Source organism: Perognathus longimembris, chromosome 17, assembly GCF_023159225.1.
Source record: "Perognathus longimembris pacificus isolate PPM17 chromosome 17, ASM2315922v1, whole genome shotgun sequence".
Lineage (NCBI taxonomy): Eukaryota > Metazoa > Chordata > Mammalia > Rodentia > Heteromyidae > Perognathus > Perognathus longimembris.
The window spans coordinates 40,869,904-40,897,368 of NC_063177.1; the positions used below are offsets into that span (position 1 = coordinate 40,869,904).

The window sequence follows — 27,465 nt, forward strand, 5'->3', positions numbered from 1 at the left end:
AGGGAGGAGGTAACAGTTGAACAAGAAATGTACTCACTGCCTTACATATGAATCTGTAACCCCTCTGTACCACACTTTGTAATAAAGAAAAAAGTTTATTTTTTTAAAAAAGAAAACTTCTGTCAAAGGTCAAGCTTATTGAGAATGTACATTAAGATATCCAAACTCTCCTATGTCTTGATGAGCTAAATGTCCATCATGTGTAAAAACATGTCTACTGGTTTGTTTGAAATGGCCAAAAATGTCAAAATAAACAATTATTTACCATAAAAAAAGAAAAGAAAGCTCAGGGACAGTGCTGAGACCTTGAGTTCAAGTTCCAGGACCAGCACACACAAAAAAACTACAATAAAGAAAATAGAAGCATTCCTGTTTATGATTTTTACAAAAAAATAGATTACCTATCATTAAGTTAAATTATCGAAAAGTAGAGCCTGGTATGGTAGCATGTGCCTATAATCCCAGCATTTGGAAGGTAAAAGCAGAAGGATCAAAAGTTCAAGGCCACATTGGGTTACATATGAGTTACAGGCCATCCTGGCTACATAAAATGAAATCCTATCTCAAAAAAAAAAATTCTAAATATGCACAATTACAATAGAGGTGGTTAACTGTGAATATTTATGTAGTATTTTACTGTTTTTACAAATTAATCGTTTACGTTATTAACATTATTATTTCTTTTCTTTTTCTTTTTCTTGCCAGTTCTGGGGCTTGGAACTCAGGGCCTGAGCACTGTCCCTGACTACTTTTTGCTCAAGGCTAGAGACTCTACCTCTTGAGCCACAGCACCACTTCCAGCTTTTTCTGTGTATGTGGTACTGAGGAATGGAACCCAGGGCTTCATGCATGCTAGGCAAGCATTCTATCTCTAGGTCACATTCCCAGCCTTGGTTTTGGTTGGTCATGGGCTTGAACTCTGGGCCTGGGTACTATCTCCGAGCTCTTCAGCTCAAGGCTAGTGATCTACCACTTGAGCCTCAGTGCCACTTCTGGTTTTCTGGTGGATAATTGGTAAGAATCTCATGGACTTTCTGGCCCTAGCTGACTTTGAACCTGGCTTTGAACTACGATCCTCAGATCTCAGCCTCCTGAGTAGCTAGGATTAGAGGTGTGAGCCACTGGCACCCACCAAAGGTTGCATATTTCAACGAGGGAAAAAGGCACTGTAGTATTCAAAAAAGGGCAACATATTGGTGGATCATGCCTGTAATCTTAGCTATCCACAAGGCTGAGATCCAGAGAAAGCAAAGCAAAGGTTTGTTCAAGCCCCAGGACTGGCTGAGAGAGCGAGCGAGAGAGAGACAGAGAGCGAGAGAGAGAGAGAGAGAGAGAGAGAGAGAGAGAGAGAGAGAGAGAGAGAGAGAGAATGGAGAAAGGAGGGAAAGGGGGCTGGGAATGTGGCTTAGTGGTAGAGGGCTTACCTAGCATGCATGAAGCCCTGGGTTTTATTCCTCAGTACCATATATACAGAAAAGCCGGGCTCAAGTGGTAGAGAGCTAGCCTTGAGCAAAAGGTCAGGGACAGTGCCCAGACCCTGAGTTCAAGCCCCTGGACTGGCCAAAAAAAAGCAAGGAGAGAAAGGAAAAGAAATAAGAAACTAAGTCATACATTTCCAAGAGCCTGGTCTGAACCTGGGAAATAGCTTCTGCTTGGAGAATGCTAGAAAATATCTTATCATTTAATGTTTTTTATGTAGGTTAATTTTTCTCTGTGCCACTGTAATGGATTCTCATCACAGAGCACAAGAGTCAGGGAATTTGAAAGGACAAAAGTTAAACGTTGCTTGTTTTCTCTTTATAATTTTCTGAAGGGGGCTGGGATTTGAACTTGAAACCTTATGCTTACTAAGCAGGTGCTCTGCCACTTGAGTTATACCACAAGTCCCTTTTTGTGTTTTGCTTATGCCAGTCCTGGGGCTTGAACTCAGGGCCTGAGTACTGTCCCTGGCTTCTTTTTGCTCAAGGCTAGCACTCTACCACTTGAACCACAGTGCTACTTCTGGCCTTTTTTGTTTATGTGGTGCTGAGGGAACTCAGGGCTTCATGTATACAAGGCAAGCACTCTCCCATTAGGCTATATTCCCAGTCCACAAGTCCCTTTTTTACATTGTTTTTTTTTTGGTTGTTGTTGTTTTGTTTTTTAGACAAGGTCTGGCTTTATTTTATGCTCAGGCTATCCTGGACTGCAATCCTCCTATTTGTTCTTCCCTCTATCACTGTAATGACAGGCACATTCCCCCTAAGCCATGGTACTTTCCAGTAGCTTGGGATGGCTGATGGGTGCCATCACACCCATATGGTCTCATAAACTTTTATGCCTAGGCTAGTCTTGAACCACAATCCCCAATCTTCACTTCCCAAGTAGCTAGGAATTACAAGCTTGCCACTGTCCCTGACTTTATAATGCACTTAACTTTACTCACTCGTCACTACAACACACACAAATTCAAAGTAGAACTACACACAGTATGTTGACCTGCAGGTTTTAATGACACGCAGCTTACTGTTGCAAATTATTGGCAAATATGGAGGCTAAACACCAATCCAAAACAGTTACAAGAAAAACAGGCTATGCTAGAAAGGGAGGAGAAGAGGGATAAACCCAAATACTTATTATACAAAAAACAACAAATTCAAGTACAAGATTTACATCAGGAACATTTTTTTTTCTTTTTTTGGTAAATTTAAAAAACTTACCCTGAAGAGATTTTCCCAATCCCTGGCCCAGCTTCCACCCATGTTTCTGGAGTAACCGGTGTCCAATATTATCCTGACAGACAGAACAGAGAGACAAACCAAAAATATTCCAATAATATATTCTTCCCTTCCTAGTGACATTTAAACAGGTGATGAGCAAGAGATAATTCTACATATATGCATGCAAAGAGTGCTAATAATAGGGTAAATGTGCCCCAGTAAAAAGGCCATTAATGTAAAAAGAAATGCTAGTATTTTATATGGGAAGAACATATGGGATAGGGTCCTTTTTGATAGTGTGCTGGGCAACTTTTCTATATAACACTTTAAAAAGGAGCAAATCAGGATAGGAAAAGGGGGAAGAATACATTCATGAAGTTTTAAAACTAACATTAAAAAGCATAAAATCAAGGTACTTATACAATCATATCCACCACCTAGACAGCACCACTTTAAGATTGTTTAAGTAAAAAAATAAATAAATAAAAGGAAAATCTATATTGTGTTTTGTTATTTTATGTGTCAGGCTTTCAGGATACAAAGTAGTAAGTGTGAAACTGCCCCACCACTAGAAATGAAAAAAACCATCAGCAAAATCCAGGCTAGACTTGATTGGGTTTTTAAATAAATAAATATATGTAATATAAATATTTAACTAGCATGCAGCCAATATTAAACTGAAAAAACAGTGAGGTTAGTAAAACAAGAAATTAAATTGATTAAACATAAAAATAAAATGAGCTCAAGCACAGACTGAGTGATGCATTTCAACATGTAGTCTAACAAAAATGCTAAGATGTTAGAATGAAACAGGCCTAGCAATAAGTTAACAGTAAAGAACCATTAGTGCATGTAGAGGGAAAATCAACATACATAATGTCTCATCTTCCTAGAAGCATACTAGAAAAGTAATTTCAATGTAGAAAGATACCAGAAATAACAATTAAATGTCAGCTTTTGTGTAAAGGATTAAGAAATTAATTTTTTTCTGCAACCCTTTGTTCAATTTTCTGATCTTTACAATTATTGTGAAGTAACAAGTCAAAGCTAAAAATAACCATTTACTGTAAAGACCTCCCCCAAATTAAGTACTAGCTTATCATCTGTGACTAATGCCTATAATCCTAGCTACTCGGGAAGCTGATATGAGGATTCTGGTTTGAAGCCAGTCTGAGAAACTTATCTTCAATTAACCAGTAGAAGACCAAAAGTGGAGACAGGGCTCAAGTGGTAGAGTGTCAGCCTTGAGGAAAAAAGACAAGCAAGACTTTAAGGCCCTTGGGGCTGGGGATATGGCTTAGTAGCAAGAGTGCTTGCCTGGTATACATGAGGCCCTGGGTTCAATTCCCCAGCACCACATATACAGAAAATGGCCAGAAGGGGCACTGTGGCTCAAGTGGCAGAGTGTTAGCCTTGAGCAAAAAGAAGCCAGGGACAGTGCTCAGGCCCTGAGCCAGGTCCCAGGACTGGCCAAAAAAAAAAAAAAAAAAGACTTTAAGGCCCTGAGTTCAAGCTCTAGTACTGGCACTAAATTAATTAAGAGGCTGCTGATGCTGATGCTGATGATGATACTAACCCAAAGGAAAACACTGAAGGCAGAATGCCGAGTATGCACAAGGCCTTGTGTTAATATATCCTTAACTGAAACTTTAGTATTAATCTAGTATCACCATCTGGAAATAACATCATATCTGAAATCAGTTTATAAAGCTAAAACACCACAAATGTCTCACTGAAACCAATTATCTCAGATTAAAATTATTTTCATCTAGCTTCATATTTGATGATAAAATGGTCATTGGAGTGGTAGACAAAAGTAATTACTGCTACCTTCCATGGCAGCAAATGAAATGCTCTGATTGTTCATTTTGTTTTGTTAAAGGACAATTTCCTTCAAGTTTAAGATGTTGTTTAAACTATAAAACTGAGCTGAGTTGAATGTTGGTAGTTCATGCCTGTAATCTTAGCCACTCAGGAGGTTGAGGATCACAGTTCAAATCAGACCACAGTTCAAATCAGACCAGGCCAGATGAATCTGAGACTCCTAACTCCAATTAACCACTAAAAAAACAAAAGTGTAGGGCTGGGGATATAGCCTAGTAGCAAGAGTGCCTGCCTCGGATACACGAGGCCCTAGGTTCGATTCCCCAGCACCACATATACAGAAAACGGCCAGAAGCGGCGCTGTGGCTCAAGTGGCAGAGTGCTAGCCTTGAGCGGGAAGAAGCCAGGGACAGTGCTCAGGCCCTGAGTCCAAGGCCCACGACTGGCCAAAAACAAAACAAAACAAAACAAAAAGTGTAACTGTGGCAAGTGCTGTGTTACCCTTGATCAAAAAAGCTGAGAGAGGGGCTGGTAATGAAGCCTAGTGGTAGAGTGCTTGCCTCGTATATAATATGAAGCCCTGGGTTCGATTCCTCAGGACCACATAAACAGAAAAAGCCGGAAGTGGTGCTATGGCTCAAATGGTAGAGTGCTAGCCTCGAGTAAAAAAAGAAGCCAGGGACAGTATTTAGGCCCTGAGTCCAAGCCCCAGGACTGGCAAAAAAAAAAAAAAAAAAAAAAGCTGAGAGCGAGCATACTGCCCCAAATTCAAGCCCCACTACTGGCACAAAATTAATTAATTAAATAAACAAATAATAAAAACTGGGCTGGACAGCTGGTTATTTAATCAATTAAAGAGATAAGGATTTTTTTTTTTTGAGAGATAGTTCAGGCTGGCCTGGAACATTACATCCTCTTGCCTTCAACTTCCCAAATACCTCAGCCTCCAAGAAGGTCACATGGCTTAAGCTTCTTAAGCTTGTTTATTTATTTATTGACCAGGTCTTGTTATATTGCTCAGGTTAGATAGAACTATTATTATTGACCTATGCCACCATTCATGACTCTCAAAAATACCTTTTAAAAACAAAAAGTAGAGGCAAGCCAGAAACAGATATTCGTACTCCTAGTTACTTCAACACTTAGATTAGGAGCATCAAGTTCAGGCCAACAGGGGCAGATAAAGTCTGTGAAACAATCTCAATGAATAAGGAGGAGGTACAGCTAGGACAAAAGCCCAAATTAGATGGATGTGGTCTGGTCACCAACTGGGCAGAAAGCAATACCCTATCTCAAAAAGAGCCAGCTCAAACAAAGGCTGGAGACATAGCTGTAGGGGCAAGTAGGTGGCCCTGAGTTCAAATCTCAGTACTGCTGGATGGGAGCAAGGAGAGGCAACCAATAATAAATTTTAACAAAAATGCCACATAAAGTGGCTTATGCCTTTAATCCTAGCTACTTGGGAGGCCTCTGCCTCCCAGGGATTGTTGATAGTTTGAGACTAGCCAGGACAAAAGTTAGCAAGACCAAATTTCAACAAAACAAGCATGATGGCATTATCCTAGTTACATGTTAAGTGTAACTAGAAGGATCATTCTGATGTCAGGTTTGCTCAAGTAAAAAGCTTGAGACTGTACCTGAAAAATGATAAAAAGCAAACAGGACTGGAGGAGTGATCAAACTGCAGAGTGCTTGTCAAGCAAGCACAAGGCACTGAGTTCAAACTACAGTACCACAAATAAACAAACAATACCACTATATTATATGGTGCACGAAAGTCATTAGAAATTATTTTTGCTAATAATCAAAACAACTAGAGGGCTAGGAATGTGGCTTAGCAGTAGAGTGCTTGCATAGCATGCACGAAGCCCTGGGTTTGACTCTCAGCACCACATACAGAGAAAAAGCTGGAAGTGGTGCTGTGGCTCAAGAGGTAGAATGCTAGCCTAGAGGGGAAGGAAGCTCAGGGACAGTGCTCAGGCCCTGAGTTCAAGCCCCAGGAATGGCAAGAAGGAAAGAAGGAAAGAAAGAAAGAAGGAAAGAAAGAAAGAAAGAAAGAAAGAAAGAAAGAAAGAAAGAGAGAGAGGGGGGAGGGAGGGAGGGAAAGAGAGAGAATGGGCTGTGTCTGAGGGTGGGTACTAGCAGGAGGAGACAAAAAGGAAGGAAGGAGGGAGGGAGGGAGGGAGGGAGGGAGGGAGGGAGGGAGGGAGAAAGAGAGAGAATGGGCTGTGTCTGAGGGTGGGTACTATCAGGAGGAGACTAACAAGGATGTAGGTGGATGAATATGGTGGAAATAAGACTGTTTGCAGCTATGACAATAAAACAATGAAATCTGCAGTAATTTTTCTGGGAAAAAGAGAGGGGAAAGGGAGAGTGATTAGAAGGGATGAGATGGATTGGAACATATTGTAAACATGTATGGAAATGTAACAATGAAATCTCCCCCTCTATAACACGTAAGAATTTAAAAAATATTTCTAGCTGGGTGCTGGTGGCTCATGCCTGTAGTCCTAGCTCTACTTAGGAGGCTCATATCTGAGGAACACCGTTCAAATCCAGCTCAGGCAGGAAAGTCCACGAAACTCTTATTTCCAATTCACTACCAGAAAATGGCAAGTGGTGCTGTGGTTCAAAGTGGTAGAGCACTAGCCTTGAGCAAAAGAGCTCAGGGATATTGTCCAGACCCTGAGTTAAAGCCCTAAGACCTATCAAAACAAAAAACAAAAATCCCACAACAACAACAACCACAACAAAAACAAAACAACAACTTAGCAGGTGCTGGTGGCTCATGCCCATAATCCTAGTTACTCAGGAGGCTGAGACCTGAGGATCACAGTTCCTAGCCAGCCTGGGCAGCAGAGTCTGTGAGATTCTTATCCCCAACTAAGCACCAAAAAAAGTCAGAAGTGGAGCTGTGATTCAAGAGGCAGAGAGCTAGCCTTGAGCGAAAAACCTCAGGGACAGCGCCAAGGCCCCGAGTTCAAGCCCCAGGACCGGTACAAAAACAAAAACAAAAACAGTTCTTACAGGCTGGCTCAATTGTACAACACTTTCTTAGTATGGTAAGACCTTGGGTTTGATCCTTAGCACTGTAAAATAAGATACAATAAAACATATTCAGTCTTAGTGTAAGTAATATTAGCAGAAAATGCAAAAGAAGCTATTATTTTCTTGCTATGAAAACAAAGTTATTTATATAAAATCCTTATTTTGAATCATGATTCCTATAATTCAACATACCTCTAGAAAGTACTAGGATAGTATAATGGCTCTTCTAAAGAGTATGTAGTTGGTTAGTGTTTAATCTTACTATTTACTAGTGCTGTCAATTTTCTGGCACAAAGTTTTAGATATTAAGCAATGCTGACAAAAATTGTTGCCACCCTCCCTCCATTTGGTTATGGTTTTTCTTTTTTAAAGAAAACTCAATCTTTAGCTAAGTGGAGATGAGACATTATGCTGACTGTGTTATATTATGAATGCACTAAAATAAACAGACAGATGAAGCAGTATGCTATTTCCAAAAGCAGTGCAAGTGGAGTGAAAGCATTTCCATACGAACCTGGCTTTAAAAACTGGGCTGTCAAAAGAACAGTTAAATGTAACACAAAGTAAGAAACCGTCCAATCACTAATGGTTGTTTATTTATTTTTTTGGTTTTTTTTGTCTTGTTTTCAATTCACTGCTTGCAAGTAATGTACTTATTAAAGAAGAGTAAAAGCATAAGTAAATTCACAAGTCAAGACCAGCTGAAAGGTTCAAGAGCAGCGTGTTGTGACTGACAATAGTGAAAGGAAAAGCAAATGTTAAAGGGAGAAAAAAGAAAAATTTAGGGTATACACATTAGCACCACTTTTACAAAACCACTCAAGAGAATGGCTGTCACCTCAGGAGGAAAAAAAAGCTAAGAAACAAAATTACAGTGGCATATCTCTTCTAAAACTTCAGATTTAAATTGTTTTTAAATTAAATCTTTCTTGGTACAAACAAGAAAGGAAATGTTGGAAGCTTCATTAGCATAGTTAATATACTATTCTTTTAATTTTTATTTTTGTCAGTTGTGGGGCTTGAATTTGAGGCCTAGGCACTGTTCCTGAGGTCTTTTGTTCAAGGCTGGTGCTCTACCAGGCTATCCCTTGAGCCACAGCTCCACTTCTGGTTTTCTGGTGGTTAACTGGAGTCTCCCTGACCTCATATGGACCTCTCCTATCATTCCAAGCTACTTGCTTCTGTGGAAAAGACAGCTTAGTAGCTCCTCAGAAAGGTCTAATATTCAGTGTGATAGCCTTAAAAAAGAAAAGAAAAAAAACCCCAAGGTTTGATAAATTCTTATCAAAAACACAATGGGCAGCAGTGGTTCACATCTAATAATCCTAACCACTCATGAGGCTGAGATCTGAAGAAAGCAGTTCAGAAGCCTGGGTAGTAAGTAGTCTATGAGACTTTTTATCTCCAATTAACAGCCAAAAAGCCAGAAGCTTAGCTGTGGCTCAAGTGGTAGAGTACCAGCCTTGAGCAAAAAAGCTCAGTGACAGAACTCAGGTTCTGAGTTCAAGCCTAGGACCAAATACAAAAAACAAAACAAACAAACAAAAAAATGGGCTAAAGATGATAGATAATACCAGGAAAACAAACCAAAATATCTTACAATAAAATAAAACAAGGTGGTCATGTCTAACTCTTGAAAAGATCAAAACTTTATCAAAAACAAGGGGATAGGTGGGTGCCAGTGGCTCATGCCTGCAATCCTAGCCACTCAGGAGACTAAGATCTGAGGAATGCGATTCAAAGCTAGTCCAGGCAAGAAAGTCCATGAGATCCATATTGCCAATAAACCACCAAAAAAGCCAGAAGTGAAGCTGTGGCTCAAGTGGTAGAGTGTTAGCCTTGAATAAAAAAACTGAGGGACAGCGCCCAGGCCAGGACCGGAATTCAAGCCCTAGGACAGGCATAAAATAAAATAAAGCAAAATAAAATACACAAGGGACTTAGCAGAGTGTCAGAAGCTCATGTCTATAATTCTAGCTACTCAGGAGGCTGAGATTTGAGGACTGTGGTTCAAAGCCCTCCCCTCAAGCAGGAAGTTCATGAGATTATTTCCAATTAACTACTAAAAAACTAGACTTGGAGCTGTGGCTCGAGGTAAGCATAAAAGCAGAGTGAGACCCAGTGTTCAACTCCCAGTATGAGAAAAAACAAAAGGGGTAGGGGAATGTAGTTGCCAGTTTTTCAGGATTATGATTTTGCCAATAATTCCTATGAATGCTATTTATAGCAGTAAATTGGCAAACGTAACTTACATTTCCAACTAGTAAGTTTTTCTTCATAGAACAGGGCAATGAGTACTAAAAGTAATTCTAAAATTTGAACTATTAGGAAAAAAAATTAATCCAGGAATTGATAGCTCATGCCTATAATCCTACTTAAAGTAGTTTCTCAGGAGGCTGAGATCTGAGGATAAAGACTCCAAGTCAGACCAGGCAGAAAAATCCCAGGGAGTCTACCTCCATTAAAAGCAAAAAGGCTAGGGCTGGGAATGTGGCTTAGTGGTAGAGTGCTTGTCTAGCATGCATGAAGCCTGAGTTCCATTCCTCAGTACCATATAAACAGAGAAGGCTCTGTGGCTCAAATGCTAGAGTGCTAGCCTTGAGCACAAGAAGCTCAGGGACAGTGCCCAAGCCCTGAATTCAAGTCCCAAATACTGGCACACAAAAAACAAAGAAAAAAAGAAAGAGATAGAAGGAGGGGAGAGGAAGAAGGGGAATAAGGGAGGGAGGGAGGGAAGGAAATTCTTATACTTGGGTTAATCCATGAAGCTAAAAAAAAAAAATCCTTTTTTTTTTTTTTAACTAATCACCTCAGTTGGCCTTTTCAACCAGCTTCTTTATCATGTGAGAAAGAAACAGAGCTTTGAAATGGGACAATCTTTAAAGCAAGATATGTGTGTTCTAAGCAATTATCAATATGCTGAAAAAAAGGACAAGTAAATTTTTTTTTTTTTTTTTTTGTGCCAAGTTCTGGGGCTTGGAGTCAGGACCTGAGCACTGTCCCTGGCTTCTTTTTGCTCAAGGCTAGCACTCTACTTGTTTAGCCACAGTGCTACTTTGGCTTTTTCTGTTCGTGTGGTGCTGAGGAATCTCTCCCAGGGCTTCATACATGCTAGGCCAGCACTCTATCTCTAAGCCACATTCCCAGCCCAACAAGCCATTTTTTAAACTCATTGTTACTGTTTCAGCTCTTCCTCAGCATTTTTCCTTATTAAATATTAAGTAGAAAATATTTCCAGAAATTTCTCTCTGTTCTTTATAGCTACATACTCCCACAGTAACAAGGATCATTCTGGCAACAGCACCAATGTGTATGGTGGGAGCTTGCCAAAACAAAGATAAAAATTCACTACACGGGGCTGACTCCAAATTTCTATACTAGGAAACAGGATATTGTATTTCAGAAAAAACTATACTACAGGTATACTAGTGACACCACCAGTATTAATTCTGCACTGAATTTTTTTAGTTGACAGCCACATTTAATTTAAACAATTTATCCCATTTTCAATAGTGACAAAAATGGTAAGTCTCTTGAGTGGATTGTAAGCTTTGCTGATTGTGTATCAGAGACTCTATAAGCAAGAACCAAATGCTACTAGGTGAACCCATGCAACGTTGTAAAACTTCCCCAAACAAAAAAATCTATAGCTCACTACAGATGACACAATGAAGACTAGAGAGAAAAGCCATATAGTAATGCTACACCATTCAGCTCCAAGAAGCACATTGTATATTGTGCAGTCCACATTAAGGTCACTGCTAAATGTCAATCAGCAGTCTTATAGAGTTACAGTTTGGAACTAGTGGAGTCCACAGATCTAAACAGATATACAACATGACAAAATCTATTTATACATATACTTCCAAATACCTATAAAAGCAAACTAAACATCAGCAACTAGAGTGTGAAAACTCACACTAAATTTTAAAACCTATTCAATCAACCTGACAATGATTAATGCCAGGATTTTAATCAGTCAGGCAGAGCAAAAAACCAATAGCTGATGGGTATTTGCATTTCCAATTACAACAATAACATATTTTAAGTCTATGATGCAGGCATTTTGCTTTTGTGTATAACTCACCATCATTTTCCCATCTGGTTTCTCATTTTCAAGCTATAATAAAGGTCATAAAAGGACCATATCCCCTAAATCACACCAGCCAATACTAGTAACTATGACAGAAACTAGATTGGGCTATAGCTTTAAATAAAACTTTGTTTTCCAAATATTCTAATATACAGAGGTCATAATTACAATGGTTTGCACTTTAAAATATCATAAAGCAACCATGGCTTAAAATTCAGGTTCAAAAGTTTGTTGTAATTAGGATACTTTGCACTTTCACTTTAATCCAGATAACCAAGTAATCTAGCAATTCTTGAATAATTTTCTTAAAAAACTATTTATTTATTTATTGCTGGTCCTGAGACTTAAATGCAGGACCTGGACGCTGTCCCTGAGCTTCTTTGTGCTCAAGGCTGGAGCTCTACTACTTGAGCCGTTGCACCACTGAGTATAGTTTATTGGAGATAAGAGTCACATGGACTTTCCTACCAAGGCTAGCTTCAAACTGTGATCCTCAGCTCTCAGCCTCCTGAGTAGCTAGGAATATAGGCATGAGCCACCGGTGCCCAGCACATTTTATTCCTGACCAGAAAATTCACTGAAGAATATTTGGTTGGTTGAAATAAAAGAAAATACAAGTTTTTAATTACTAATTACTTTCTGAATGCAGGATTAGGACTATTTTCACACTTGCCTATAGAAATTAAAATGCCTGTTATATCTCACTAACAAATCTGGATTTTAAGTTCACTAAAAGCATAATGCACTATTTTATCTTTTGAATCTTATTTCCCATCTTCCTGGTTTTATCAAATTTACTACAAAATGAAAAGACCTTAATCCTCTACTCACAATACCCTTGACACAGGCATATTCTTGGCACAAACCTGTGCAGAGACTTCCATGGTTACCAGCTGCTGCAGAATACCTTTGTTTAAAAAAAAATGACTAGACCTTTAGCTCCTGCAATGATCTGTAGACTCCCAAAGCTGCATATTTCCAGCCATTTTGAGTTGCATGCTGTAGCAAAACAGTCAGCACCTCTCAATAGATATTGCTGCAGAGAAAGATTTTAATTCAGCAGAGACATACTCTGTGATAAAAGCGACATTTCCCCCTAAGAACAAAACAGCTCAATATAGCCAGCCAGCCATATAACTTAATATATACTATTATTTCCTAAGCATTCTTTAGGTGATAGAGGACTTTTATCTTTGGGAAAGGAAAGAGGGAATGCTACCTACTTTGATGCCAATCATGTGGGAGTTTCTTTTAAAACTTTAAATTTTATTGCTAAATGATTAGGCAGCAGAAATAAGATCCCTCTTTATCTTGTTATTCTATTCAACATAAACTACCAAATCACAAATGATGCATATATTTGTATTTCAGAAAGAAATTTTTATTAGTACTTGTCATAATTGAGTAATATACATCTTTTTATTAAAAAATTAAATATATAGTCTGAGTACTATACCATTTACTTTAAGAGGATAACATTATTTAGCAGCTAACACATATGTCAGTTCCACTACTAGTTACTGAAATAACTCAACATTGACTTTTCAATCAGATTGTCTTCTCACAGCACTGTCCCTATGACATTTGGCAGAAAACCCTAGACATTGTAAGAGCAATGTATCATTAGCCTCACATGCCACAGAAATGAATTTTCAAAAATTTCTTATAATGTGGCCCTAAAAAGAGGCCTTAAAAATGTTAAATATCAATTAGATTTTTTTAAGTCTTTGTTGAGTATAGCAATAATAAATAGTAGGCTGCAAATTCATACTAAAGAAAAAAATCCTACTACTGACAATCGGAGTATTCAACAGAACTCTAACTTACATAGGAATATTAAGCAGCCATATACCTTACAGAATATGGTACTGGGGACTTGATATTGACAGTTTGTTCTTAAGCTCTGACCCTAAGAGAAAAATACATAAAATGGGGAAATTAAATTACTTCAAGTACAAGATACTGATCTTGCCTATGGGTTTCATTATAAAGTTCAGCCTGGTAATTATCCCCAAAATGGAAAAAGTTTTAACTTAATAAACTGAGCTTGGCATTTTAACCTTATGTCAAAACACAAGACTGGACTTGAAGCACCGTATCAGATTTGAATTCTCCCTCTGCAGCATTATCACATGCGTCATCAATTACTGCCATGCCTAAGTCTAGCACCATGCCAGCACATTAAGACAGAAGGTACTATATGCAGTGTTCACTGGACCAGAGGACAGAAATAAGAAGGGGAGGTGGGGAGAAAGAAACCCTTGAGAAGAAATTAAAAAAAAAAAAAAAAAAAAGGCAGACCGTGCAATACAAACCAGATCATGGCTGCTTAGCTAATATGGGCCAACTGCTGTGGAAGAAAAATGTCGAACACCCCAAGTTGTGTAAATTTCTGTAAACATCTAAACACACACACAAACACACACAACACCAACCTAATTAGGAACATAAATATATGTTGATCCTTTACTATATTACAGTTTAAAAAATAAAAACTGAAAGTATCTATGCTCTGTACATCTCTACATTGCCTTATTTCCCACAGGAAAAAGAAGCTAATGCTTCTTAAAGGAAAGGGGGGCTTCTGTTGACTGATACAAAGACTAGTTCCTTAACTCTTGTCCTCATTTAAGTTTTATCAATGCCTCAATAAAACCCTTAAAAAGTAGGTACACTTAAGCACAAATATTCAATGCTGACAATTATGACAAACTTAAGACATTTTGACAAAGGACTAAGCTATTTAAAAATAATGGGTTTTTCAAAACAAAGTATTTTAAAATTTAAAACTTAAGGGGGCTGTTTTTGTTCTTTTAACTAAGAGACAGGGAAAAGACATCTCTTCATTCTACTGCTTGACATTAATGTTCCAAAATATGCAGTATGAGAAGATAAAAATAACTAACTTTGACCCCCCCAAAAAAGACTTTTGTTTTGTGGTGCTGGGATGAAACCCATGGCCTTGTACATGGCTAGGCAAGTACTCTACCACTAAGCTGCATCCCCAATTCTTACACCAGACATTAAGCTACAGAGACCAAATTTTCCATGTTACACAGGAGTCTGGTAAATGAAACTGGTAACTGTTTCTATACATGACTATATTTATTGCCCAGAAAAGGTATTAAAGGATCAAAATACATTTTACTCCTTTATTCAATTTACAAAGCACTAAACTTTAACTTACTATTTTAAATAGTAAATATTAGTATGAGCCATAATTACATTTCCACCAAATTTTTAATCTTTTCTCTATGTTTTAGGCTGATTTTCCAACATACTACATATTACATTAAAAAATCTGATTACTGTAGGACATGCAAGAAAATAGTTCTAAACTATTCTGTCAGTTATTAATAAGTTTAGCTTCATCCACATCAAGTGTCATTCAAACACTACCTAACTAACTGGCTAAGACCTAAAATAAAGTGCTGATCATCTTACCGATTCTATAGGCTTGTCGAGGGACGCTTGTTCAATTTCTAAGTGTCCTTCTTCATATTGATCAAAATGATTACCCTAGAAAAAGAAGACCACAGTTACTTTTGAAAAATAAATCAAAATTATTAAGACTACCAAAGTAAGAATTACTTCCACCTTTGTATTCTTTTTTAGCAGGCAACCAAAACTGTACCACTAATTCAGACGCGCGCGCGTGTGTGTGTGTGTGTGTCTGTGTCTCCTGCCCAGGCTGGCTGTAATCCTCAAATCTCAGCTTTCTGAGTAGCTAGGATTACAGGCATGAGCCACTGGCACCCAGCAAATTCACACAGTGTACGTTAAGGCCTGGGGCTTGTATTCGGGCCCTTGGTACAATCTCTAAGCTTTCTGGCTCAAGGCTAGTGCTCTACCACTTAAGCCACAGTTCCACTCCTGGCTTTTTTGGTAATTAATTGGAATAAGAGTCTCATGGAACTTCCTGCCTGAGTTGGCTTTGAACCCTCTGCAGTTATCAGATCTCAGCTAGGATTACAACCACCGGCACCCTGCCAGAATTTTTCAAAAGCTGATTTAAAAAAACACAACACAACTAGTATACAGTTTCACAGAACAGCACTTGCCTAAGCATGTACAAAGCCCTGGGTTCAATTCCTGGAGCAGGAAAAAATATGTTAAATCAACTTAGTAAGAGTTTAAGCCTAAGAGAGTTATTCTAATTGAACTACAGTATGTGCACATGCAAAACAAAAGTTTAAATCTAAATCTACTTTTAAGACATCAGCTCTTGCTTACACTGACTATTGCAGAATTCTAAAAACAATCCTAAAAACAAAGAGCCATGCTTATAAGCAATATTACTTTTTTGTATGTACTAGTACTAGAGCTTGAACTCTGGGGCTCTCCACTCTCGCTTGGCTTTGTGCTTAAGGATGGTTCTTTATCACTTGAGCCAAACCTTTTAATTCACCATTTTGTTGGTTAATTGGAATCGGAGTTTCAGACCCAGGCCGGCTTCAAACCTTGATTTTCCAGCTCTTGGCCTCCTGCGTACCTAGGATTATAGGTGTGAGCCACCAGTACCCAGCTTTAATATTGCCTTTTTTTATACCAGAGAAAGTTAAGTCATGGCCTGGTATAATGGTACATACCTATAAACTCCAACATGTAGCAGATGGAGGTAGGATGACCCTGAGTTCTAGGACAGACTAGGCTACACAGCCAGACCCTGGTCTTGAAAAAAAAGGAAGGGAGGGAGGGAGGGAAGTTATATTATTTGTATTTTCTTTTATGTTGCTAGAGATCAAATCCAGGACATTGAGCGTGCTAGCATACTCCCAGTTGAAGAATCATTAAAATACCAGAAAACATGATTAATTACTTATTCCTAGTACAACTTTTAACCTGTTGTGTTATTCTGTATTACAATTCTATGAACACTAAAATAGTATTTTTTGATGGTTACTGGGGTTTAAACTCAGGGCCTCAGCACTTGGGTCACTTAAGTCACACTCCCAGCCCTAAAATAAAATTATAATTCCTCTTTGAAATTAATGTAATTGCAACAAATAAGACGAATGGCAACTAATAACTGGAACCTTATGAGATGAAACCAAATGTAATATTGCAAAGATACTTTCTAGTTGCCTGAGTTATATCCAATACAGGATTTATCTTCTCTCAAAACTACCACAAAAATAAAAGGCGGGGCTGGGGATATGGCCTAGTGGCAAGAGTGCTTGCCTCGTATACATGAGGCCCTGGGTTCAATTCCCCAGCACCACATATACAGAAAACGGCCAGAAGTGGCGCTGTGGCTCAAGTGGCAGAGTGCTAGCCTTGAGCAAAAAGAAGCCAGGGACAGTGCTCAGGCCCTGAGTCCAAGGCCCAGGACTGGCCAAAAAAAAAATATATATATATGTATTGGGGCTGAGGATATGGCCTAGTGGCAAGAGAGCTTGCCTCGTATATATGAGGCCCTGGGTTCGATTCCCCAGAACCACATATACAGAAAACGGCCAGAAGTGGCGCTGTGGCTCAAGTGGCAGAGTGCTAGCCTTGAGCAAAAGGAAGCCAGGGACAGTGCTCAGGCCCTGAGTCCAAGGCCCAGGACTGGCCAAAAAAAAAAGAAAAGAAAGAAATCTGAAAAACAAACAACAAAAAAAAAACAACATGTATTAAGCACATTCAGTGTTAATTCTTCCACAGCTAAATGGACAATTCACTCCATTTTTTATGCCAGTCCTGGGGCTTGAACTCAGGGCCTGGACACTGTCCCTGAGTTGCTTTTTTGCTCAAGGCTAGCACTCTTACCACTTGAGCCACAGGGCCACTGTTTATATGGTACTGAGAATCGAACCCAGTGCTTCATGCATGCTAGGCAAGCAATCTACCACTAAGACACATTCCCAGCCCAACAACTGACTTTTTGTAAGTGAAAAACCATGACCACATTTTCTGATATATGCTGCAATATCAAAATAATGACTTCTTTCAGAATTTGTGATGGTCTTTTGTAATTCCTTTGGTAATTACCATGAATGTGCTTTCACTTAGTGCTAAGCCATACCATTATAAAAAGAAAATTAATAGCAGACACACAAGCAGAAGTAGTAAATTGCTTCAGGGAATCCCAGAAACTCAAGAACTAGCTATCTGGGCTGGGAATATGGCCTAGTGGTAGAGTGTTTACCTCGTATACATGAAGCCCTGGGTTCAATTCCTCAGCAACACATATATAGAAAAGGCCAGAAGTGGAGCTGTGGCTCAAGTGGTAGAGTGCTAGCCTTGAGCAAAAGAAAAGAAGACAGAGACAGTGCTCAAGCCTTGAGTTCAAGCCCCAGGACTGGCAAAAACAACAAAAAAAAACCTAGATAGATATCTGACTGAAGCTATAATCTTTTCATTAAGAAAATATTAAAAACTGAGTAAGTAAGGTGGGGCACTCCAGTAGCTCACACCTGTAATCTTAGCTATTCAGGAGGCTAAGATGTGAAGATCGTGGTCCAAAGCTGGTCCAAAGCCAGTCTGGGCAGGAAAGTCTGTGAGACTCATATCCAATTAATCACCAAGAAACCGGAAGTAGAAGTGGTGCTATGGCAAAAAGTGGTAGAGTACTAGCCTTGAGGGAAAGAGCTCAGGGACACACTGCTTACATCCACCAGGAGTTCAAGCCACATGACAGAAAAACAAAAACAAAAACAAAAAAACAAAAATAGGACAACTGAGTAAGTCACAAGAACAAAATGAAACTTCTACATAGGGTTCAGATCCAAAATTCAGGATCTTGTCAGCGTTGGTGGTATAGTGGTGAGCATAGCTGCCTTCTAAAATTCAGGATCTCATAAACTTTTGATGTTCCTTTTCAGAAAATAATAAACTTCTGTTAAATTGCTGGGCTTTAAACCTGGGTACTTAAAAGAATTTTATGGAGGTGGGGAAAGAGGGCGAAGGAGGAGGAAGGGAAGGGAAGGGAAGGGAAGGAGAGGGAAGGAGAGGGAAGGAGAGGGAAGGAGAGGGGAGGGGAGGGGAGGGGAGGGGAGGGGAGGGGAGGGGAGGGGAGGGGAGGGGAGGGGAGGGGAGGGGAGGGGAGGGGAGGAGAGAGAGAAAGGAAGGAAAGGGAAGGGAAGAGGAGAAAAGAACACTCATCCAGATCCATTTCTTCTTGGACTTCCTGCCTACTTCAAAACAATACCATCGGGGCTAGGAATATGGCGTAGTGGTAGAGTGCTTGTCTCACATGAAGCCCTGTGACCACTCCCATCCCCCAAAAATCCACTTCTAAATGTCTTTCTCTTTCACATTTTCTTTCCTCCCTCCCTCCTTTCCTCTGTGTGTGCATGCTTACACATTAGCCAGTCATAAGGATTGAACTCAGGGCCTGGATGCTTTCCCTGAGCTTTTTTGCTCAAGACTAGCACTCTTACCATTTGAGCCACAACTCCACTTCAGGTTTTTGTTGGCTAGAGATAAGAATGTCATGGATTTTCCTGCCAGGGTTGGCTTTGAACTGGGATCCTCATAGCTCAGCCTTCTGTGTAGCTAGAATTACAGGACTGAGCCTCTGGCACATGGCTTTGATGCTGTTTCTTGAAATGTTCCACATCCTTTTCTTTTTGTGCTGGGGTCCCATGGTCTCACAGGGCTTATTTTTTTTGCTCACTGTAGGTATTCTACCACTTGAGCTACACTTCCAGTCCTGCATTTTGCTGGCTAACTGGAGATAAGAGCCCCACAAACTTTTCTGCCTGGGCTGGCTCTGAATGAAACATGATCCTCAGATCTTAGCCTTATGTGAAGTTAAGATTGTAGATATTAACCCTCTCTTATGCTGATCTTTAGTCACTCAACTCACTGAGAATTAAGTAGCCAATAACATCTTTTTCAATTACTAATAATTACATCAATTATCAGCATTTTGAAATTAACAGTTTTAGCTCTCTCGCTCTCTCTCTCTTTTTTTTTTTTTTGCCAGTCCTGGGGCTTGAACTCAGGGCCTGAGCACTGCCCCTGGCTTCTTTTTGCTCAAGGCTAGCACTCTACCATTTGAGCCACAGTGCCACTTCTGCTGTTTTCTATATATGTGGTGCTGAGGAATCTAACCTAGGGCTTCATATGTAAGAGGCATGCACTCTTGCCACTAGGCCATATTCCCACCCAACAGTTTTAGTTCTAATACTTTCTCCCTATCTTATTATAAAAATAGGAATGGGAATGACTTCTGCCTAAATTTCTGTATCGTAAGCGACTCTGATATTAATTTTTAAAACTTGTATCATTTCTTCCAAATGAGAGATACAAAAGAAACAAAGAGTGGAACACTTACCCACCTTCTAACACAACTACAGCAGAAGACCAAACTCTATTCCAGATACTACACATTAAATATACTAATATGTGTCTGTGACCTAAGTATATTAAAATTATGAGCCTCTTCACATAATGTTCTCAACTAAAAATTTCCTAAAAGTCACATTCTGTTATCATATATAAGACATAAAGAGAAAAGGAGGCTAAGGGCATAGCTAAGTGGTAGAGTGCTTATCTAGAATGCAGGAAGCCCTAGTATGATGCCCAACAAAAAAAGAAAAAGAAATTAACCCTGCATATACACTACTTGACAATATATAATCTGCTTATTGCTATTCAATGTTGATTATACAATTTATAAATTTCTTGAACCATTCTTACATTTTTATTATTACCTTTAAAATATTTGTTTCATCATCACTTTATCACTCACTAGTCTATTATTATACGCCATTTTCATTAGAAACCAAATGCAGGAGCCTAGAATGTGGCTTAGTGGTAAAGTCCTTGCCTAGCACGCATGAAACCCTAGGTTTGATTCCTCAGTACCACATAGAGAAAAAAGCTGGAAGTGGCACTGCGACTCAAGTGGTAGAGTGCTAGCCTTGAGCAAAAGCTCAGGGACAGTGCCCAGTCTGCGTTCAAGCCCCAGGACTGGGCAAAAAAAAAAAAATCAAATGCAGAATACAGCAAGACCAAGAGAGACTATATTAAAACATTAGTGGAATCCAAGGCGGTCCTTTTCTGGTTCAAATGTTAGCAGTGGCCAGGCATCAGCACCTGTAATACTAGCTACTCAGAAGGTTGAGATCTGAGGATTGTGGTTCAAAGCCAGCCAGGGCAATAAAGTCCTTTAGATTCTTATAGCCAATGAACTACCCAGAAAAAGCCAGAAGTGGTGCTGTAGCTCAAAGTGGTAGAGTGCTGCCTTTGAGCACACAGAGGTTCAAGGACAGCATCCTGGCGCTGAGTTCAAGTCCCAGGACCAGCCAATAGAAATGCTAAAGTGATGCAATTAGAGTGATTTACTGCTTATTTTATACCTTTTGTATTTGTCAAGTTTTCTATTATGGTTAAATATTACTTTGATTACCAAAAATATATAAGGTAAAAATAAATTGCATATTTTTAAGCACTCTACATTCAATGTAGTATTGTTTAGCAAATTTGCTTTTAAATTCTTTCCAACTTTAATTTCATTCTCTTTTTTTCTTTCTTTTTTTTTTTTTGTGCCAGTCCTGGATGGTCAGGGCCTGGGCACTGACCTTGAGTTTCTTTTGTTCAAGGCTAGTACTCTACCACTTGAGCCACAGCTCTACTTGTAGCTTTTTTTTAGTAGTTTAGTGGAAATAAGAGCCATGTGGACTTTACTGCCTGAGCTGGCTTTGAACCTCTATTCCCAGACCTCAGCCTCTTGAGTAGCTAGAATTATGGGTATGAGCCACTTGTGCCTGGCTTCCAAATTTTCCTTCTAAGAGCCCAAGAGTCTATAAGGAAAATCAGGACATCAAAGTTGGAAAGGTTACATGTTTCTTTCCTTTTTCTTTTTAGCCAGCCCAGGGGCTTGAACTCAGGGCCTGTGTACTATCCTTGAGCTTCTTTTGCTCAAGGTTAGAGCTCTACCACTTGAACCACAGCAACACTTCCATCTTTTCTTTTTTGTCAGTCCTAGGGCTTGAACTTAGGGCCCTGGGCACTGTCCCTGAGCTTCTTTTGCTCAAAGCTAGCACTTTACCACTTGAGCCATAGTGGTACTAAGGAATTGAATCTAGGGCTTCATGCATACTAAGCAAGCAAGCACTTTACCACTAATCCACACTCCCAGCCTCTTCCAGCTTTTTCTGAGTAAGATGTTAAGTCTCAAGGACTTAACTGCCCAGGCTAACTTCGACCCACAGTCCTCTGAGTAGCTAGGGTTACAGGTATGAGCTACTGGCACCTGGCTCCAGAGGGGGAAAAAAGTAAGGTCAGACTCTTAAAGAAGTTAAAGCTCCAGAAACAATTTTTTTTTTAAATATCCATCTTGATTACACAGAGACTAGGACTGCACAAATCTCTTGATTCAATCTCTGGCACTGCCAAAGAAGGAGTGGGGGAGAAGCTAAACAAAAGGATGCTTAAAAAGTTAACAATATATCCTTTATAATATAGTTGTAACTTATCACTGTCAGAAGCCTCCCTAAACGTTCTTGGGAGACCAACAGAAACAGACTTGGACAAAAGAATAGAGTAAAAGCTGTAATTGTATCACCTTACTAAAAGCTCCCTTATTGTGACTTGTTAGTTTATCTTCCACATCTGATGATTCAATTAGAACTGTATAAAATATATAACTGACAGCAAGGGTAATAATGAACACAGATTTAAGAGTCAGAAAGCTAGTCTAAATCCAAGCCTGCCATTTAACAGACATATATACTTATCCGAGTTACCTAATTTCTGTGTCATATCTACTTCATTTGAAAATTAGAATAACACCATTAACACTACCTACCTCACAGATTTATTATAGTGATTATAAGATAATAAAGCCTGTAGAGTTGCACTTGCTTACCATTATAAAGACACCAGGGGCTTGGAATGTATCTTAGTTGCAGAGTGCTTGCCTAGCATGCATGGAGCCCTGGGTTCAATTCCTCAGTACCACATAAACAGAAAAAGCGGGAAGTGGTGCTGTAGCTCAAGTGGCAGAGTGCTAGCCTTGAGCAAAAGAAGCTCAGGGACAGTGCCCAGGCCCTGAGTTCAACCTCCTAGACTGGCAATCAATCAATCAAATTCTTGGGGAAAAAGGTTTCTGATAATATATATTCTGAGGTGCTTCAAATGGCACATCAGTTAAGCTTCTTAGATGCACACAAAACCTAACAGTCCAACTCTCTGATGCCATACTAACAGAACGTCAAAATTCTCCAATTTGTACTTGATAGTAAACTGATAAAAATGAAACTAAGGGGCTGGGAATGTGGCCTAGTGGTAGAATGCTTGCCTGGAATACGTGAAGCTCTGGGTTTGATTCCTCAGCACAACATATATAGGAAAAGACAGAAGTGGTGCTGTGGCTCAAGTGGTAGAGTGCTAGCCTTGAGCAAAAAGAAGCCAGGGACACTGCTCAGGCCCTGAGTTCAAGCCCCAGGACTGGCAAAAAAAAGTGAAACTAAATTGGGCATTGGTAGCTTACACCAAGATACTCAAGAAGTTGCGATCTGAGGATCAAGGTTCAAAGCCAGCCTGGACATGAAATCCCATGAGAGTCTTTTTTTTTTTTGGCTAGTCCTGGGCCTTGACTCAGGGCCTGAGCACTGTCCCTGGCTTCTTTTTGCTCAAGGCTAGCACTCTGCCACTTGAGCCACTTCTGGCCTATATATATATATATATATATATATATATATATATATATATATATATATGGTGCTGGGGAACTGAACCCAGGGCTTCATGTATACAAGCCAATCACTCTTGCCACTTGGCAATATTCCCAGGCCCCCATGAAACTCTTATCTCCAATTAACTACTCAAAAAGCTGGAAGTGAAGCTATGGCTCAAGTGGTAGGATGCTAGCTTTGAGCAAAAAAAACAGGGACAGTGTCAGGCCCTGAGTTCAAGCCCTAGGATCTGAACATTCACACATACAAACGTATGCGCACATACATGCACACACATCTTAAAAGGAGGCCACTTTTATTTTTTAGTAACTTAAATTTGAAAAATGTTTCAGATACATTATTACTAGGTCTTATTACATTTCATTCTCTCTTTAACTTTATAATAACTTTAAGTCACAAGACAAAAGACAACCTATACTGTCCCTGTACTGAATGATTCAGGAAAAAAATATCACATTAAGCTTCATCATCATTATAGAGATGATATCAAACCCAGCACCTCACACATGGTAAGCAAGCACACTCTCAACTATACCCCTAACCTCTAAGGTTTTTTTTAATAAATGCTAGACACGGTAGCATAATAATTTACAAAAAGGAGAGAGAATGTAGCTCAGTAATGGAGCACCTATTTACTATCTTATAATTTTCCAAATGGTTTCCATCACTTATCCTAGTCACCCAAAAAGCAAGGACATCTAATTTTTTTTAAACAGAAGTGAGTTATTTTAATGTAAGAGCAGAAAAGTAGTACCAAATATCTAAGAACAAACCCTGTGTTAACCCAACTAACTGAATATTAAAAGGTACAAGAGAATTTCAATTCTGGGAGTGACTGCACTCACACCCTGCTACCCATATTTTCAAATTTTTCAATGTACTGTATTTTTGTTGGTGGTGGTGGTGGTTAAACCTGCTGAGATGGCTGGGAACCATTTTCCCCAAAAAATTTAATTGCCCATATGACTATTTTCAAATTATATTAGGTCACCTTGAAATTCTCCTCTGGAAAGCATTTGAGCTTCCACAACTTGCACCTATTCATGTTTTATGGTGCTTGCGATTCAAACAAAATAATAATAAAACCTCAAAGATCAAATTGCTTCGAACTTTAGAGGTCCCGAGTTACATCCTAAAAACACCTTGAGGTTCTGTGTAGCGCCCTGCAGCATATACAGCAGGCACATGATCACAAGGCTTTTCAACAGCTCCCAGATGCCTCGCTGCTGCAAAACTTCTCATAGCGTTCCATGTACCAGACTGTTAACAGTGCTGGTTTAAAACTGTTAAACTGCTTTTCCTGTTCATTTACCAACCCGATCATCTCAGGTAATTCAAACCCTTCAAACTGCCGTCTCAAACACATTTAGAGCATTCTCGGGTTGCTTTGGGAAAGATCTACAGCGGGATAAAAACTTGAGTTCGGAGGATTCATCCCCTGACCCAAATTACTGTTGCCAGGATATGAGGTAGTAATGCAGTGGTTTCTTTTGAGACTCTGAGGCTCTAGAAATAACCATCTCTACTAAATCCCTTTCAGTTTCCGATATTTCCGCGGCAACAATGCTCAACAGAAAGTATTTTAAACAGCCAAAAGATGAGCTATTCTAATTTGGCCGCTATCTTTCCTTCCAGAATGTTTGCCATCACAAGGGCATTTTTTATCCCACACCAACATTTGCAATTAATAAAGAAATCTTTTGCCACTAGTTATCACACGCTTGAAAATGCCATTATTATTCACAATTCTTACAAATCGTTCGGGGGAGGGGGGAATTAAAGTTTACAACGATCCATAGTCCTTCCATGTATTATTTTTCCCGATCTCAATTAACGGCTTAATAACAACAGCCGTATCTATGCGGGGAGGGGGGAAATCTGAATATTCGACTCAACAAGAAGGCATCTGATAACTGAGAGAACCTTTTTTTCCTGGGTGAGGAAAGGTTGGGGGAGGGGAATAGACAATGAAGGCATTTGTTTATTAAAGTCAAAGAAAAAGGGGGATAAGCACCCCGGGAAGATGCGAGCGAGCAAGAGGCGGAGGGCTGGAAGCCCCGATCGCCACGACACTCGCCCCAAGCCTTCCCCAACCCAAAGCCTCGGCTCCCCGGGGAAGCCACCCCTGCGCCGCCGGCACAGGCCGGAGCTCCGGGCCCGGCCACCGCACAGCCGCCCGCAAACAGCCCGGCCGGGGTTCCGAGACCCAAGGCCAAACAGGCGGAAACCGGAGTGGAAAAGGAAAGAGAAAGGAGACGCGGGGAGACGCGGCCTCGTCGCCAGCTGGGAGGCCCCTGGAGGAACGGGAGACACAAGAGCGAGCCGGGTCGCGAGCGGCAGCGGGGCTCCCCCCCCCCCCCCGCTCCCCTAAGGAAAGCGAGGCGGGAGGCCGCGATGACCGAGGCTCCGGGCTCAGCCAGCGCCCTCCCCGGAGCGGCGGCGACGCCCGTGTTTACCTGAAAGTCTCGGTCCTCGTTGAAGCGGGAGAAGCGGTCCGCCATTTTGCCGCCTTCACTCTTCTCTGGACGACGCTCTCCGGTTCGCTCTTTCCCTCCCGCGACACCCGCCCCCTCCCGCGTTCCCCGCCTCCTCCCACGCCCACCGGGCGCGCGCGCGCAGACGCGAGAGGGAGCGCGCGGGAACGCGCCTTCCGATGGGAGCTTCCAAGGCGCAGGCGCCTCCCAGCGCCAGAGGCCAAACCCTCCCCTTAAGTCCTTGTTCTGCGCTCGGCCCCAAGCGACCCTGCTCCCGGCGACTGCGCGTGCGCAATTGCACCCGCTAGTCGCTAGTGCTTCCGGAGGAAAGGTCAGAGGTCTTGGTACGGGTGGATCTGGGGAGTTTCCAGTTGATCACTACCCAGAGAGCGTTTCTCACCTCTCTGTGTCTCTTTAGACGCGGAACCCCATCCTCTACTTTATTCACAAAGTAATATGATGTAGTCGTTGGAAGTGTTGACTGGAACAAGGCTAGTTTTGCCAAATATATATGTGTGTATATACTATATATAAACATAATGTCTGTGTGACACATAATACTTGCACATATTTTAATGGGGCAAAGTGCAATAGTGTGACACATGTAAAGTCTAATGATTAAATAGAGTGATTAGCCAGACTTCAGTTTCCAATCTCCATTTACTCTTAGGATTAGAAAGCTAACAGGAAGGATACTTTACATATTCCTTACATATACCTAATGCAATAATTTAATAATTGTAAACATTAAAGATTGTCCAAAATTAATATTAGTGCAAACTGAGTCCGGTAACTCACCTATAATCCTAGCTATTCAGTAGTCTGATATCAAGAGGATTATAATTTGGGGCTGGGAATATGGCCTAGTGGTAAGGTGTTTGCCTCATATACATGAAGCCCTGGGTTCGTTTCCTCAGCTCCACATAAACAGAAAAAGCCGGAAGTGGCGCCGTGACTCAAATGGTAGGGTGCTAGCCTTGAGCAAAAAGAAGCCAAGGACAGTGCTCAGGCCCTGAGTTCAAGCCCCAGGACTGGCAAAAAACAACAACAACAACAAAACAAGAGGATTATAATTTGAAGCCAACCAGGTTAGATGTCTGCAAGACTCCATAGCCAAAACAATCACCAAAAAACTGGGCTAGGGGCATCGCTTAAATGGTAAAATGCCAGACAATATGAGGCTCTATGTTCAAGCACTGACACTAGCACAAATACAATTTTAAATCACATTCCCACTTGAATACCCCAAAGAGAAACCCTGTCTGTCACCAGAAAGTTGGGGCAACTATCAACCTCAGTCCTTTGTGTCCAGCTAAAAGAGAATTCAAGCAAGACAAGATTCACATGACACATAGTGAAAGTGACAATAGCTGGGGGCTAGTGAAAGTGATAATAGCTGGGGGCAGATGGCTCACGCCTTGTAATCCTAGCTACTCAGGAAGCTGAGATCTGAGAATCCTGTTCAAATATAGCCCAGAAAGAAGGGCTGTGAGATTCTTACCTCCAATTAACTGTAAGGTCCACCCCCTCCATGGAGATACTCCCTACCTGTTTAAGTCTGCACCTAGTACCTGTATTACCTAGGTAACTGGCGCACCTGGAGGCAGTTACCTCCCCCTTCTCTGAGGTCACATCCAATCCACCTGGCCATTCCTCCCTGCCCCTGCTCTAGATAAGGCCTGGCCCTTGGGTGGTTC

General features: G+C 40.4%; 1 protein-coding gene across 5 annotated transcripts in view; it reads right to left on the minus strand.

Moving 5' to 3' along the window:
* Nucleotides 1-25,984, minus strand: part of Gpatch8 (G-patch domain containing 8) — a 73,704-nt gene extending 47,720 nt beyond the window's left edge. For 2 of the 5 annotated variants that reach the window (XM_048367195.1, XM_048367194.1), the window contains exons 1-4: nt 25,751-25,782; nt 15,109-15,183; nt 8,086-8,103; nt 2,700-2,772 (exon numbers count right to left, since the gene is read on the minus strand). Coding sequence is in view for 1 of the 5 variants with exons in the window: in XM_048367192.1 (XP_048223149.1) it covers nt 2,700-2,772; nt 15,109-15,183; nt 25,751-25,795 (193 nt within the window). In the remaining 4 variants the exon portion in view is untranslated. Of the gene's footprint in view, nt 1-2,699; nt 3,917-8,085; nt 8,104-15,108; nt 15,184-25,750 lie in introns of those variants that run through there. The other 3 variants (XM_048367192.1, XM_048367196.1, XM_048367197.1) reach the window with 3 other exon arrangements.
* Nucleotides 25,985-27,465: the final 1,481 nt, after the last annotated feature.